General features: G+C 38.7%; 1 protein-coding gene and 1 pseudogene across 1 annotated transcript; one reads left to right on the top strand and one right to left on the bottom strand.

Moving 5' to 3' along the window:
- Nucleotides 1-214: 214 nt before the first annotated feature.
- Nucleotides 215-1,201, bottom strand: LOC110748611 (cyclin-U4-1-like). The gene is made up of 2 exons (XM_021948570.1): nt 867-1,201; nt 215-491 (listed from the first exon to the last, which is right to left on the bottom strand). The coding sequence occupies exons 1-2, from the start codon at nt 1,199-1,201 to the stop codon at nt 215-217; spliced, it is 612 nt and encodes a 203-aa protein (XP_021804262.1).
- Nucleotides 1,202-7,985: 6,784 nt separating this feature from the next.
- Nucleotides 7,986-9,129, top strand: LOC110744244 (uncharacterized; annotated as a pseudogene).
- Nucleotides 9,130-15,824: the final 6,695 nt, after the last annotated feature.

The raw sequence follows: 15,824 nt of genomic DNA, 5'->3' as shown, positions 1-15,824 counted from the left end.
ATTTAGAGGCATTGCTTTGCTTCTCCAGACTGGAAATTCAAGACTCATCTGTACACAACTTCAATTACAAAAACCAAAAAAGAAAAGAAAAGAAAACGCTGACAAAAATATCTAATGTTCATTTTGCCAGCCAAATATAGTACTTTTAGAAGTACTAAAAATCACTACCTCAACCACTACTGTTTTTGGGGGAAACCCTTCCAAGAGCTTTTAATTAAACAGCTAGCTGCTGTTGCTGATGGAAGGTTTCACCCTCATCAAAGCACAAGTGGAGCTTTAGTGATTTGCCTAAACTAAGAGAAGAATCTGCAGAATCTAGAGGAGGCTGCAGTAAGAGCATCTCTCTCTGGAGGTAGGAAAAGTAGGTGGTGAAGGTTGAGGGGGTCACATTTAAGTTGAAGTTCAAACCAAAAAGGAAATCCACCTCAAGAAAATTCATCTCTATTGTGCTGATGCCTCCAACTTTTGCATAATAGGCATTGTTGTAGTACCTGAATATTACATGGAGATTAGTTCATTCTGACATTGCACAAAATTTTCTGTGAGTGATGACCATATGAGCCAGAATATTCCAAAATATTCCAGTAAATTCAGTTTCAGTTTCCATCTACATTCATGCATGAAACAGAATATTCCAAAACTTCTATATTTAGATGAACACAATGCAAAATGGCCACATAAACAAATACAAAATCTTTGAATGATCTCCCTTTGAATTTCCCAGGCTTAATTCACTTATGTAACTAAAACTAAATAACTTGAATAAAAAATCATCTAAGTAACTCAAACACCAAAAGTTCAAAGCCAAAGATATTTTCCAAACTCTGTTCATCATGAGCTAATAAAATTCAACTTTCAACACTTACATGTCATCCATGAACTTTGCAGCCACCATGACACTAGTAATCAGCAACTGGTGAACGTTGTACGAATTGATAGGCAAATCGGGTTGCCTCTGAGAAAACCGATCCAGATAAACATATGCAACAATTAAGCAAGATGGGCTACAATCGGCGTACTTGAAAATTCTCTCTAAAGAGCTCTGTATTGATATGGGGGGCCTGGTTTGGCCATGGAAGACAGAGATTTTCTGGGGTTGGAATTCACAATTGATGTCATTTGATTCAGCCACCCTTTGAACCAGGGAAGAGAGGAATGTGATGACCTTTGTCATCACTATTGGGTTCTCTAGCTCTGCCATTGATGATGAGAACAAGTTTTGGTTTGGTTCTCAAGTGTTTTGAATTTCTGTTGGTGCTTAGTGCTTATGTTGGGCTATATATAAAGGGTCGTTAGGAATTAGTGTTTTGTATTTTTGGGTTTTGGTTTTTAGTTAAAGAAAAGAGGGAGCATGAGAAATGATAGAGGTCAAAGAAGAGAAAGCAATGGAAAATTTATAAAACTAAAAACTAAAATTATTTAAAACTGTATTTAGTTTTTTTAGGTTTATCTTTTATTTGTTTGTTCCACATTGTTCTATGTATTTTCACATGGAATATTTTCTTACCACAATCATTTTTCTCTTGCTCTCCCTTTTTCTTTTTATTTCGATTATAAAAATTAAATTAAAAAAACGGAAAACAAAAACAGTTTAAACAAAAAGGTAGTTAACATTAATGGGTAGGTTCTTATTACCAGAATAGCCTCAACAATTGGAATTAGAACTTTACATATCCTTACTGGTTTAGTGGGGTTTTCACTTGTCTCATTTTCAAATAAAAAAGATTGAATCTTGAGTTGGGTAAAGGATTTTTTTTCTTTTTCTTATTAATAGCCTCTCCGTACATGCTTCCGCGCCTGCGAGAGGCTTTTTTTATTTTTTATTTTTTATTTTTTATTTTTTATAAATTTAAATTTATTTTAGAATTAAAAAAGATAATGAGTAGTCATGTTCCATAAAAATAGGATCAATTATCTGATTTTTCTTTTTCTTTTAATTTTTTTTAATATGAAAAGTTGTGAATTTACCATATTATCCTCATTTAATTAATAATTTCAATTCTTAATGTTTGCATTAACTAAGGGTATTTTTTGGTATTTTGAATGTTTTACCATTCTTTGCCTTTTGCTTTATATATATAGATTTCAAACCTTTTAAGAGAGGGAGAAAGGATGGATTAATAGTGTCTTTTTCTTCAAATGAATGTGGGATTTTCTGGTGATTTGCTGTGACAATTGTGGTAGCATGCAGTACCAATCATGTGACATGTTGGAAAATTTGTGATTGTAATGTGGGGCCCCACGTTCTAAGAGATCTTGCATCTTTGCATTGCATGTGTTGTGATTCCCATACAATTGGGTGGCATAACATGGAATTGCTTTGTTTGTCTAGGGCATTTATATATGCTGCTTTTGTTACACTGAAAATTAAAGTTGCAAATTTAGAGCATCCGCAATCATGCTCCCTATTTCTTAGCTAAATTTTAGCTAAAACACCCAAAAGCTATTTTATGAGCTCTCTAAAAAATTTCAACTCCAACCATACTCCATAATTTGGAAAGTCATAAATGCTTTATTTCTTACGAGTCTTACAAAGAAACTCGCATTCTTCTGGTAGACTCTTCCAAATTCTAAGATTATTGTGTGTTTCCAACAAGACTGTCTACAGTAGGCAGAAAAAGATAAATAAAAAATAAATAAATGCATGAAATAAAAATAGGCCAACTAACTCTTTCTTCTTGGTCAACAATATCAGCCAACTTGAAAAGATTGCTTTCAAGGTTAACAACTTCTCTTTGTTATTTGATTTTGGATTAGTGGTCAACTAACCCTAAACTATAAGTTGACGAATACCACGCATGAAAATAATGCATTATTTTAGTGTAACGGAACACCCACACACAGAAATGTATTAAAAATAGTTGGTTGGATTTAGTATTTAAATGATGTAATTAGAGGTCGACGGCAAGCCCTATGGGAATAAAAGCACGTCAAGGAAAGACTTTGGAATCTCTATATCAACTTCCAGCCAGCTTCTTGCTTCACCAGAACGTGAGTTTTACCCAAAAAGACAAAAAAGAAAAAAGAAACGTGGGCTTGAACCAACATGCCCAGCCTTGAGAATAAAAGTAATATAAAATGATAACACGTTGATTTTTTAAAATTAGTTTTTATTCTTCTTTTGTACTTGTGCTGTTTGGCCCACCAAGCTAAGGTTAGAGGCCGATTGGTATACACGTAACTGTTAGAAAAAATTTATGTGAAACCTTGAATTTAATATTCCTTTCCTTATTCTTCCTGGATTAGTCCATTTCCTTAGAACATAAGGAGTGACCAATTTCCTTATAGCATAGGGAGTGACCGCAATTTTGTTAAGGCAGGCATAGGGAGAAGGGTACTGTTCTTTATAAATAGAGATATTCGCATGCTATCGATGAATGTGTTGTAAAATTGGCTCACATTTAGGATGCTTGTGGAGCAGGGGGCGACCAGTCGCAAGTTTTGGGCGACCGGTCGTTTTTACACAAAGTCGAAGAAGTTTGAAAAAAGCTGGAGCAATCGGTTGCAAGGTATCTGCGACTGGTCGCAAGGTATCCAAAAAGTTTCCGCGACCGGTCGCAAGGTATCCGCGACCGGTGGCCCAGAGTTGCTATTTCGGATTTCCTCGAGTTTCTAACTCTATTTTCAATGGCTATCACTTTCCACCGAATTGCAAGGACCCTAGGGGTCACCTATGAGTCAAATAGGGGTTGGCAATCAGTTGGGAAGTTTGAGGGAGCATTGAAGGATGTTTGTTGACTTGCTTCAAGGAGTACCTACCCTATGGCTCTATATGTGGTGGCTGAACATGCAGCTACAAATGACTAGCCTTTGGTCTGCCCAAGTTGTGGTCCATGTCTGGAAACCAAGGGCAGAATGTGGGAGGAAAGAATGAGTCTTTTCTCAAGTCCAAAGGCTTGTGTATTAAAGGGAAGAGGAAGCAAGACAACAAGAAGTGTGGTTAATCTCAAGGTGGTCAAGTAGCTGGGAGCTATTGTGTTAGAGTTCAAGTTAGAGTTGAGTTGTAGTCTTGTAAGTCTAAACACCAAAGGGGGAAACACCAAGGGTTGTGAGAGTGTTCACAATTGCATCAAAGTGTTGAGCAAAGGGGTGAGAGAGAAAAGAGAGCTTGGGAGAGAATAGAGTTCTAAGGGGTACCTACCCTATGGCTCTGGATAGGGTGGCTAAACATGCAGCTACAAATGACTAGCCTTTGGTCTGCCCAAGTTGTGGTCCATGTCTGGAAACCAAGGGGAGAACGTGGGAGAAAAGGATGGAGCCTTCTCCTTGGTCCAAAGACTTGTGTATTAAAGGGAAGAGGAAGCAAGACACAATGGAGGTGGTTAATCTCAAGGTGGTCAAGTAGTTGGGAGCTATTGTGTCCAAAGGAGGTTTAACTCACCAAGGGAGGAAGAGAGAGAGGGCAATCAGTTCAAGTTGGAACTAAGTTGTGGTCTTGTACGTCTAGACACCAAAGGGGGAAACACCAAGGGTTGTGAGAGTGTTCACAAGTGCATCAAAGTGTTGAGCAAGGGGTGAGAGAGAAAAGAGAGCTTGGGATAGAATAGAGTTCTAAGGGGGTTTTCTTTGTAAACCAAAGTTGTAACTTATTCTTTCATTAGTGAATTTCTCAAGGGGATCACCAAGAGGATGTAGGCAATTGCTGAACCTCTATAAATTCTTGTGTCACTTTGTGCTTGGTTGGTTTCTCAAGTGTGTGTGTGTGTGTGATTCATCCATTGCTGTGTTTGTCACAAACTCCATCAACAACAAGATCATTAGGGGGAGAGTGAAAGTGCAAGTGCCATTTTCACAACAGAACGCATACGGAAATTTGCAAAACATTGTCAAGTTTTAGATTTTCCAGGCGAGTAAACCCCAGCCATGGCTTCCTTCAAGGACGCAGACCCAACCCTAGGGTTCTTAACCCGAAAGGATGCCGACGTCATGCTACCACGACCCATTAGGGTTAAGAACAAAACCCCGACCCCTGTTCAAATTACCGCATAGCAAATCCTCCGTGAGGCACGTGAGTGCCAGGAGGCTGAAATCTGACCTCCCAAGCAGAAGATCACTGATCCCATCGAGCTCGCAGATTACCGCCTCCGAAAGCGCAAGGAATTCGAAGACCAAATCCGGCACGTGAGTGTTACACGTTATTTATACTCATGTAAAAAGAGTGAGGATGCACTATGGACACCAAAACTTTATGTATCAATAAGAGAAATTCATGATCAAATTTTATTGATACAAAAAAGGAAGATACTGAACAAGACTGGTTTCTTCCTTTTGAAAACTTCTTTGTTTGACCAAATAGACTTATGAGTCTTACAAAGAAACTCACATTCTTCTGGTAGACTCTTCCAAATTCTAAGATTATTGTGTGTTTCCAACAAGACTGTCTACAGTAGGCAGAAAAGGATAAATAAAAAATAAATAAATGCATTAAATAAAAATAGGCCAACTAACTCTTTCTTCTTGGTCAACAATATTAGCCAACTTGAAAAGATTGCTTTCAAGGTTAACAACTTCTCTTTGTTATTTGATTTTGGATTAGTGGTCAACTAACCCTAAACTATACGTTGACGAATACCACGCATGGAAATAATGCATTATTTTAGTGTAATGGAACACCCACACACAGAAATGTATTAAAAATAGTTGGTTGGATTTAGTATTTAAATGATGTAATTAGAGGTCGACGGCAAGCCCTATGGGAATAAAAGCACGTCAAGGAAAGACTTTGGAATCTCTATATCAACTTCCAGCCGGCTTCTTGCTTCACCAGAACGTGAGTTTTACCCAAAAAGACAAAAAAGAAAAAAGAAACATGGGCTTGAACCAACATGCCCAGCCTTGAGAATAAAAGTAATATAAAGTGATAACACGTTGATTTTTCAAAATCAGTTTTTATTCTTCTTTTGTACTCGTGCTGTTTGGCCCACCAAGCTAAGGTTAGGGGCCGATTGGTATACACGTAACTGTTAGAAAAAATTTATGTGAAACCTTGAATTTAATATTTCTTTCCTTATTCTTCATGGATTAGTCCATTTCCTTAGAATATAAGGAGTGACCAATTTCCTTATAGCATAGAGAGTGACCGCTATTTTGTTAAGGCAGGCGTAGGGAGAAGGGTACTATTCTCTATAAATAGAGATAGTCGCCTGCTATCGATGAATGTGTTGTAAAATTGGCTCACATTTAGGATGCTTATGGAACAGGGGGCGACCAGTCGCAGGTTTTGGGAGACCGGTCGTTTTTACACAGAGTCGAAGAAGTTTGAGAAAAGCTGGAGCGATTGGTCGCAGATTGGTATACACGTAACTGTTAGAAAAAACTTATGTGAAACCTTGAATTTAATATTCCTTTCCTTATTCTTCCTGGATTAGTCCATTTCCTTAGAACATAAGGAGTGACCAATTTCCTTATAGCATAGGGAGTGACCGCAATTTTGTTAAGGCAGAAATAGGGAGAAGGTTACTGTTCTCTATAAATAGAGATATTCGCATGCTATCGATGAATGTGTTGTAAAATTGGCTCATATTTAGGATGCCTGTGGAACAGGGGGCGACCGGTCGTTTTTACACAGAGTCGAAGAAGTTTGAGAAAAGCTGGAGCGATCGGTTGCAAGGTATCTGCGACCGGTCGCAAGGTATCCAAAAGGTATCCACGACCGGTGGCCCAGAGTTGCTGTTTCGGATTTCCTCGAGTTTCTAACTCTATTTTCAATGGCTATCACTTTCCACCGAATTGCAAGGACCCTAGGGGTCACCTATGAGTCAAATAGGGGTTGGCAATCAGTTGGGAAGTTTGAGGGAGCATTGAAGGATGTTTTTGACTTGCTTCAAGGAGTATCTACCCTATGGCTCTATATATGGTGGCTGAACATGCAGCTACAAATGACTAGCCTTTGGTCTGCCCAAGTTGTGGTCCATGTCTGGAAACCAAGGGCAGAATGTGGGAGGAAAGAAGGAGTCTTTTCTCAAGTCCAAAGGCTTGTATATTAAAGGGAAGAGGAAGCAAGACAACAAGAAGTGTGGTTAATCTCAAGGTGGTCAAGTAGCTGGGAGCTGTTGTGTTCAAAGGAGGTTAACTCACCAAGGGAGAAAGAGAGAGAGGGCAATCAGTTCAAGTTAGAGCTGAGTTGTAGTCTTGTAAGTCTAGACACCAAAGGGGGAAACATCAAGGGTTGTGAGAGTGTTCACAAGTGCATGAAAGTATTGAGCAAAGGGGTGAGAGAGAAAAGAGAGCTTGGGAGAGAATAGAGTTCTAAGGGGTACCTACCCTATGGCTCTAGATAGGGTGGCTAAACATGCAGCTACAAATGACTAGCCTTTGGTCTGCCCAAGTTGTGGTCCATGTCTGGAAACCAAGGGGAGAACGTGGGAGAAAAGGATGGAGCCTTCTCCTTGGTCCAAAGGCTTGTGTATTAAAGGGAAGAGGAAGCAAGACACAATGGAGGTGGTTAATCTCAAGGTGGTTAAGTAGTTGGGAGCTATTGTGTCCAAAGGAGGTTTAACTCACCAAGGGAGGAAGAGAGAGAGGGCAATCAGTTCAAGTTGGAACTGAGTTGTGGTCTTGTAAGTCTAGACACCAAAGGCAAAGGGGGAAACACCAAGGGTTGTGAGAGTGTTCACAAGTGCATCAAAGTGTTGAGCAAGGGGTGAGAGAGAAAAGAGAGCTTGGGAGAGAATAGAGTTCTAAGGGGGTTTTCTTTGTAAACCAAAGTTGTAACTTATTATTTCATTAGTGAATTTCTCAAGGGGATCACCAATAGGTTGTAGGCAATTGCTGAACCTCTATAAATTCTTGTGTCACTTTGTGCTTGGTTGGTTTCTCAAGTGTGTGTGTGATTCATCCATTGCTGTGTTTGTCACAAACTCCATCAACAACAAGATCATTAGGGGGGGAGTGAAAGTGCAAGTGCCATTTTCACAACAGAAAGCATACGGAAATTTGCAAAACATTGTCAAGTTTTAGATTTTCCAGGCGAGTAAACCCCAGCCATGGCTTCCTTCAAGGACGCAAACCCAACCCTAGGGTTCTTAACCCGAAAGGATGCCGACGTCATGCTACCACGACCCATTAGGGTTAAGAACAAAACCCCGACCCCTGTTCAAATTATCGCAGAGCAAATCCTCCGTGAGGCACGTGAGTGCCAGGAGGCTGAAATCCGACCTCCCAAGCAGAAGATCACTAATCCCACCGAGCTCGCAGATTACCGCCTCCGAAAGTGCAAGGAATTCGAAGACCAAATCCGGCGCGTAAGGGGGAATGTCAGAGACTGGATCAAGTATGCGCAGTGGGATGAGTCCCATAAGGACTTCGAACGTGCTCACTGTACCGGAACCCTACCCTGTGGCGCAACTATGCTGAGGCGGAGATGAAGAACAAGTTCATCAACCATGCAAGGAATGTGTGGGACCGTGCCGTCACCCTCTTGCCTAGAGTTGATCAGATTTGGTACAAGTATATTCACATAGAAGAGATTATAGGGAATGTGGCTGGTGCTCGGCAGATATAGGAGAGGTGGATGAATTGGATGCCGGACCAGCAAGGCTGGCTCTCTTTCATCAAGTTTGAGCTTCGCTATACTGAGATCGAGCGTGCTAGAGCGATTTTCGAGCGTTTCGTGCAATGTCATCCGAAATTTGGTGCTTGGATTCGGTATGCCAAGTTTGAGATGAAGAATGGTGAGGTTGCGAGGGCAAGAAATGTATATGAGAGAGCAGTGGAGATCATGGGCGATGATGAGGAGGCCGAGCAGTTATTTGTGGCTTTCTCTGAATTTGAGGAGCGGTGCAAAGAAACTGATAGAGCAAGGCGTATTTATAAATTTGCACTTGATCATATACCCAAACAAAGGGTTGAGGATTTGTATAAAAAGTTTGTGTGTTTGGAGAAGCAATATGGAGATAGACAAGACATTGAGGTTGCGATTGTGGGAAACAAGAGATTTCAATATGAAGACGAGGTTAGGAAGAATCCTCTTAATTACGATTCCTGGTTTGATTATATAAGGCTATAGAAGAGAGTGCAGGAAATAAGGATAGAATTAGAGAGGTTTATGAGAGAGCTATTGCTAATGTTGATGCTCAAAATGTTTTGGCCAAGATTGAGTCCAACTTAGTGATGAGGTGTGGTGGATGATGGGTGAAGGTGAGGACCTTCAGCATGTATGTGAGGACTTGGGCAAGCGATAAATATACGAAAGACAAGATATACGTGGTTCACCCTTAATGAATGGGCTACGTCCACGGAGAAGATGTTCTCATTATGGTCTGCAACAGTGCACGAGAGACATCTCTGAAAGTAACTGCAAAACATGTTTGGTTTCTGCTTTAGGGGATCTTTGGGCTTGCTGCTCTTCTAGCCAAGGTGGTGCCGTTGTGGGTAGGAATTGCAACGTGAGGTTTGAGATGTTCCGATTTTTTGACGACATGTCAAGCTCTCTGTTAATTTACCCATATTCCGAAGGTTAGCACATAAAAATTTTGTTTCCTTTTTTTTTTCCGTTCATAATCATCTGTGTGTATAGACTTCTAGGAAGAGCCTTGGTAAGCAACTCTTTCCATTAAAAAGCAGGAGATAAACGGAAGACGTTGAAGGTGGTGCTTATATGTGCATCAACTTTCCTATTAGCATTTCGCATTGTCTGTTGTAATGTCCATCGCCAGCGGAAAAAAGGTTTAGAAGAATTAAAAGGTACATTAGATGGAAACATGTGGCTGATGCTAATGATTGTGAATTAATTTATGTAAGATTGCCAACTAAAATTTATTGTGTGCGGATGAAGAAAACAGCCAGCATGTACTAATACATGATTTGGCAAGCCCGACCAGCGTCACGATCACAGAAGATAGACAATTGACAAGTTCTGAGGAGCTGGCCTTCATGGATCTAGCTACTATTAGGGTAGCTACAGATGACTTTTCAGATTCAAACAAGCTTGGACAAGGTGGGTTTGGCACTATATACAAGGTAATGCACCATCTTTGGGTACAGTACTAATAGATTCCTCGGACCAAAGTCCCGAAACATGCATCTCATCTGATTTAAAAAAATATTATTTCACAGGGTTTGCTATAAAATTGGAAGGAAGTAGCTGTTAAAAGAGTGTCAAGAAAATCATGGCAAGGCTTGGAGGAGTTTAAAAATGAGGTCATACTCATTGCAAAACTTCAACACAAAAACCTTGTGCGGCTCTTGGCATGCGGCTTTGAAGGAGAGGAAAAGCTGCTTTTGTATGAGTTCATACCAAATAAAAGCCTTGATACTTGTTAGATCGAGGAGGTGTGTGATGTGTGTTGCTCTGATACCAAATAAAGACCAACCATGTCAGCTATGGTTGTATTGCTTGGAAGTGAATCAGTTGATCTTCCCGAACCAAAGCAGCCAACAATATTTGCTGTACGTAGATTTCTTCCAATTAATGAGTCTATAATTGATCCTTCTGCAAATGGTCTCACTATATACATAATTGCGCCAAGGTGAATCCGTTCGCTTGCTCGTTTAGCAAGATTGTAAATTGAAAACTGCAGTATTTTAGCATTTGGTTTCTTTAGCATGGGAAAGTGATATATGTGATGCATAAAATTAATTGCATGGAAGGTCAGTCCATGGCATTGCAATGTTATGTTGTAATATAAAAAAACAGTTTCTCCATATTGTAAAGTAGTAGAAGCATCACAGACATGCAATGCATGTAGAGTGCGATGCAAGTAATTGACAAGTAGAAAGAGAAGTCATGAAGGTCCGCATTCTTACGTACTCTCCTTTCAATTATATGTACAACTCAGTTTGGGATTTTCCTATCTGATTGTAAGAGTGAATTTTGCAGCAAGCAATTTCAGCCATTTCTAATTTCTTCTGGTATGATAAAAAAATAATGGTATTTTTTCTTTTGGTTGAAAAGGCTGATATTTCGTAGAAAAACAATCACAAAGAGACATTACAAAGGGTGTGGGAGCAAAGCAGCCCATCTCCCAAAGGAAGCTCGATAGAACAGAAACAGAAATAGACTACTTCAAAACACAGCCCAAAGGTGTATTCAATTTAGATTTTAAATGATTTTAAAAGAGTTATAAAGTTTATGGAGTTTAATTGAGTTTAACTGAATTCTACAAACTCCACATATCTTTTGATTGAATTCGTGTGTAGATTTTAACTGAGTTTGTTAGAGTTTTATTATTGTTTTTAATGGAGTTTATAGCACTCAAAAAACAAAGAGTTTAGGGTTGATGATGGTGGTGGTGATGACAGTGGTGGTAGGTGATCGGTGCATATTTACATATCATTTTGTACCCTTCTAATTTATGATTTGGTTATGTTTTTGAGTTAAACTTGTGCTTTTAATAAGTTTTGTGTTTGTTTCAGTGTTATAAGCTTGAGACTCACTAATTGCATTTTGGAGACAAGTTAGCTCAAAACGGTGTCTGCAGATCAGTCAACTTCACGGATTGGACTGTACTTCCTCAAGAATAACCAGATGATGAGCCATACATCATTGGAAAGATACGGAAGTCTAGTTTCTGTATAATTTTACGGTTCATGATTCCGAGTCTTCTAGAGAAAGTTATACATGTTTTGGCAACTTAAGGTCAAATTCGGCAGCATCTGTGTTACTGGGCCAAAAATCACATTTGAAGGGCTTTCCGATTTTTCCTTGAGCTGGGCTGCATATGCTTGGAAAGATAAGACAAAGAGCTTCAAGATCCATATTTTTCCAGATTTTTCAGATTGGAGCCACAAGCCCAAAACGAGCCCACAAGCTGGCTGCAATGCATTGTCATGCATGACATATGCATGATGAAGTGTTGTTGATTGTGGGAAAGTTTGGTGAAGCATATTCAATACCTATTTTTGAGTGGAATTTTGCAGCAGCCAAATGAATTAATTGAAGTTGAAGTGGGGGTGCAACACTAAGCCTAAAGACAAGAGGAATTATTTTCAAATGCAATTGTGTGTTAGGTTAAGTTGGTGAATTAAGTGTAGTGTGTTAGGTGAAGTTAGTGTGTTTAGATAATTCAATTGTATAATTCAGATTTTCAACTTCCTTAGGCCTATAAATAGTGAGGTTTCCTAAGCTTGTAAACACACCCCAAGGGGGGGAGCTCTCAAACACTTCTCTAGAGCTCCCTTCCCTTCTCTCCCTCAAATTCTCTTAATTTTGCTTTCTAGTTCTCAATTCTAGCTTTCCTTTTGCTTCTTAGTTGTAATTTATTTTTCTTTGTAATGTAAAGTCTTTTCTTAAGTTTTCAAGTTTAATTAGTTTCCAAGTTTCAATTATGGTTTTTGTTCTTATTCATTATGCTTATAAGTTAATATGCTAGTTTGAATGATTGATCACCATTTAGGCTTGCATGTTAGCTATCTTGGTTTGAATTAAGAGTATACACCATGCTTTAATTCGAATTGAACTATGAATAGGAAGAGTATGTATGGACATTCGACAACAGGGATTAGATACATGCTTGGTTGTTTAAATTGTTCTTCTATGCTTAATGGGTTCCTAATGCTTAATTTTAGGTTAGACAACAAATGATCAAATTAGGGAATTAGGAACACAAGGTTATGACCACACACCATGGCTTAATCATACTTTAGCTAGAATCAATCCATTAATCTAATTGAACTTGGGAACTTATTTGCTTGAGTTATTTCCTTTTTTCTTGTTGTATTTATTTCCTTTCTTTTTCATTTCTGTTTTGTGTAGGGAAAATGAATTGAATCATTCAATCACCAATCCTCGTGGGATCGACCTCGCACTTACATATGCTATACTACCAAACGGCTCGTGCACTTGCGAGTATCACAAGTTGAGGATGCAGCTTAATCCATTTTGGTGCAGCTGAAATCCACACAACAGTAGGCCTCATCATTTGGCCCGCGGGTTCATGGGCCTACGGGGGCCCGCCCGGCCCATTGAAAAAAAGCCCGGCCCGGCCCGTTATGGGCTTTGAGAGGGCCCGGCCCGCTTGGGCTTGGGCCGGGCTTGGGTGTTTGAAGCCCGGCCCGGCCCGATTAAGCCCATGAAAGCCCGGCCCGGCCCGCCCACAAAAGCCCGGCCCGTTAGGCCCACATACATATATAATTATGTATAAATAAGGGTTTAGGATTAGGATTACATCACTTGAATGACAAATCTCCCTCTTTAATTTTTTTTTGTGTGTTACTTGTTATAAAAATTGTGTTTGTTTCCATTGAATTCTACTCATTCCTAGTTTATAATTGGATGATTAGCACATTAATTTGTGTCATTTATTAATACAACAATTATATATATATAATAAGACAAACAACATATCATATCACCAAACATAATCATACCACCAAATATAATCATACTTTTCTTTAACACATCACCAAACATTTGCATATTTATTCATACCATCCTTATAAAATTTTTTTTATTTATTTTTTATTTTTTTTACACTTATTATTTTTTAGGCCCATTTCGGCCCGGCCCGGCCCGATGGGCTTTTTCAAGCCCGGCTCATGAGATGGGCTTGGGCTTTGAATTTTCTAAAAAAGCCCGGCCCGATATTTTCTCTCTCCTCTTTAAAGCCCGGCCCGGCCCGGCTGAGATCATATGGTTTAAACATGCTGTGCGATGTAGTTGATCAAAATTTTAAAAATACGTCGCACAGCATGTTTAAACCATATGATCTCAGCAGCCTTCTTAAACACTGTTTCTTAAAATTTTGACCAACTACAACCATAACATGATAGCAAGTGTAATAACAGTATAAGTTATATGCTGCTTCAAAAAATTGCAAATGATAAGTCTGAAACAAGGCACCAATCTTTATGCACATGTGACCAAATCTAAGAAAGCAACTTATACAATTATAAATCCCTAAAGGTTACTGGCCCATCATACGAACATACCATAATTATATGACTACCATGCTCGTAGAACATTGCCAGCATACAACAAGTTAGATACTCATTCAAATTTCTTAGACGCAATTGACCAAAACATACTTTCAATGTTAGTTCTAGGGGATGATTAGTCAAAAGCCATGTAAAACTGAGTGGTTCTCTTTCTGTAGAAACGGTAGAAAAAGATAGGAAAATACTAAAATTGCCTTGGAAATGAAAATTGTTGAGGTAATTGCAAATGTCATGGAGGACACTTGCTCCTCTCAGTAGAGTGTTTAATTCACTGACAAAGTACTCATATATGACGCTTCTCTAGCTCTGATAGAATTCTTTTCATTATTTTAGTTTGTCTATCCATGTCTAACAGTGCACATTATCAGGGTCCTTTAAATACGTACTAGCATTTAGTCCCTTATCCTACATAGTGTTGTTATTACTCCAACAGTCATCACAAGCGAAGTGTGCAAATATACGTGGACACTCACAAATTGCATGATCATTTCATTCTAGGTGTCTACTGTGTCCCACACCTTATTCACATTGGAAAATCATTTAAAAAGTGGAAAAAGAAAAATCAACAATCTAAGCAATGCTAATGTCCTTTTGAGGCAAAATCAACAATCTAAGCAATACTTGTCCGGAACTTCCGTTGCGAAGAAAAAGCAAAAAAATGTTCTCATTTCGAAAATCATCTTGTAGGATTCATATTTGGCTTACATGAAAATACAATTTTAAATGAAACAATTGTGTTACATAATAAAATATATCTTATCATCAGTACTAGTTTCAAAACCGGTACATGAGCACCCTCCCCCTTAGAAGTGACATGCATGTATTTGCAATATGATAAGAACATGCTATAAATCTGAGTGAAAGATCACATACTAAAATCTGATAATGGAAATAATTCAAATAAAATAAACACTGAATCTATCAAAACTGATCCACTCACTAAGATGAGCAAGGCTAAGCCCACCTGAAGTCCTCCCACAGCTAATTACGAAAAGGCGGTGGGATGCTATGGCTCCCTCTCCTAAATGAAACAACAATCTAATAACCAATCACAGAAGAAATTAATGCAAAATAGACGTAACCCGGATATGGGCATTCAAAATGGAAAATTTATATGGCATTCCGTTCCAATTCAAACAAACCATTTGCAAAAGATCAACAAACTCAAACTGAAATAAGCAATGACCCAAAAACGAAATGAACCAAACTCAAACTGAAATTGGAGTTGAAAACAAAGAGAACAATAAGTACGGAAACATGAGCCAAGACATCTAAAACTCTCTTCTTTCTTATTGTTTGGGCTTCTTTTCCTTTGTAATTTGAGGCCCCAAGCCCGAAGCCCCAAGCCCAAACAGAAACTATCTTCTATCTTCTTCTTTTTTTTGGACGAGAATGGTTCAAAAAATTAATTCGACAATAAAAGTTATTGAGCCGTTTTTCAGTACAAGCGATAATCTAAACTCTAAGGATAATGTTTTTTGATACACACGCAGACCTTTGGTTTGTAAGTCAAGACCCTTTTTCACTAGGTTAGACTCCGTTGACAAAAGGTTATTGAACTTTTGTATAGGAAAATGGATGTAGGACCAGGATCTAATCTTCCTAGTATATTAATAGACGAGTTGATGCTAAATTCAACAGAGTTTAAGGGGGCAATAGAACACTAAGATTAAAAATCCAACGTGTAATTGGAATTTATGCTCTAATCAATCATGTTATGGCAGCAGCAGTGGGTGTTCTTACAATTTATTGGCTCATATAATAATTTTGGGTTCTCTCATTGTTTTGGCAATCCTTGGTTGCTTATTGAAGTCATTCATTAGAAATTCGATGTTTTGGCTTAATAGTGTACACATTAACCGGCGTACAACTTTCAATGGGTAAAATCATTTACCCCTGAAATCCATGTTTTAGTTATAGAGCACTTATCCCGCATCTCAAGCAAGCTC

The sequence above is a fragment of the Prunus avium genome, chromosome 1 (assembly GCF_965620075.1).
Source record: "Prunus avium chromosome 1, drPruAviu1.hap1.1, whole genome shotgun sequence".
NCBI lineage: Eukaryota > Viridiplantae > Streptophyta > Magnoliopsida > Rosales > Rosaceae > Prunus > Prunus avium.
The sequence above is the reverse complement of the archived record's forward strand: the minus strand, read 5'-3'. Positions and strand labels throughout refer to the sequence as shown.

Coding starts and splice junctions, on each gene's coding strand:
- LOC110748611 (XM_021948570.1), bottom strand. CDS start 1,201: ATGGCAGAGCTAGAGAACCCAATAGTGATGACAAAGGTCATCACATTC. Junction 492..866: donor GCAAAGTTCATGGATGACAT/GTAAGTGTTGAA, acceptor TGTAATATTCAG/GTACTACAACAATGCCTATT.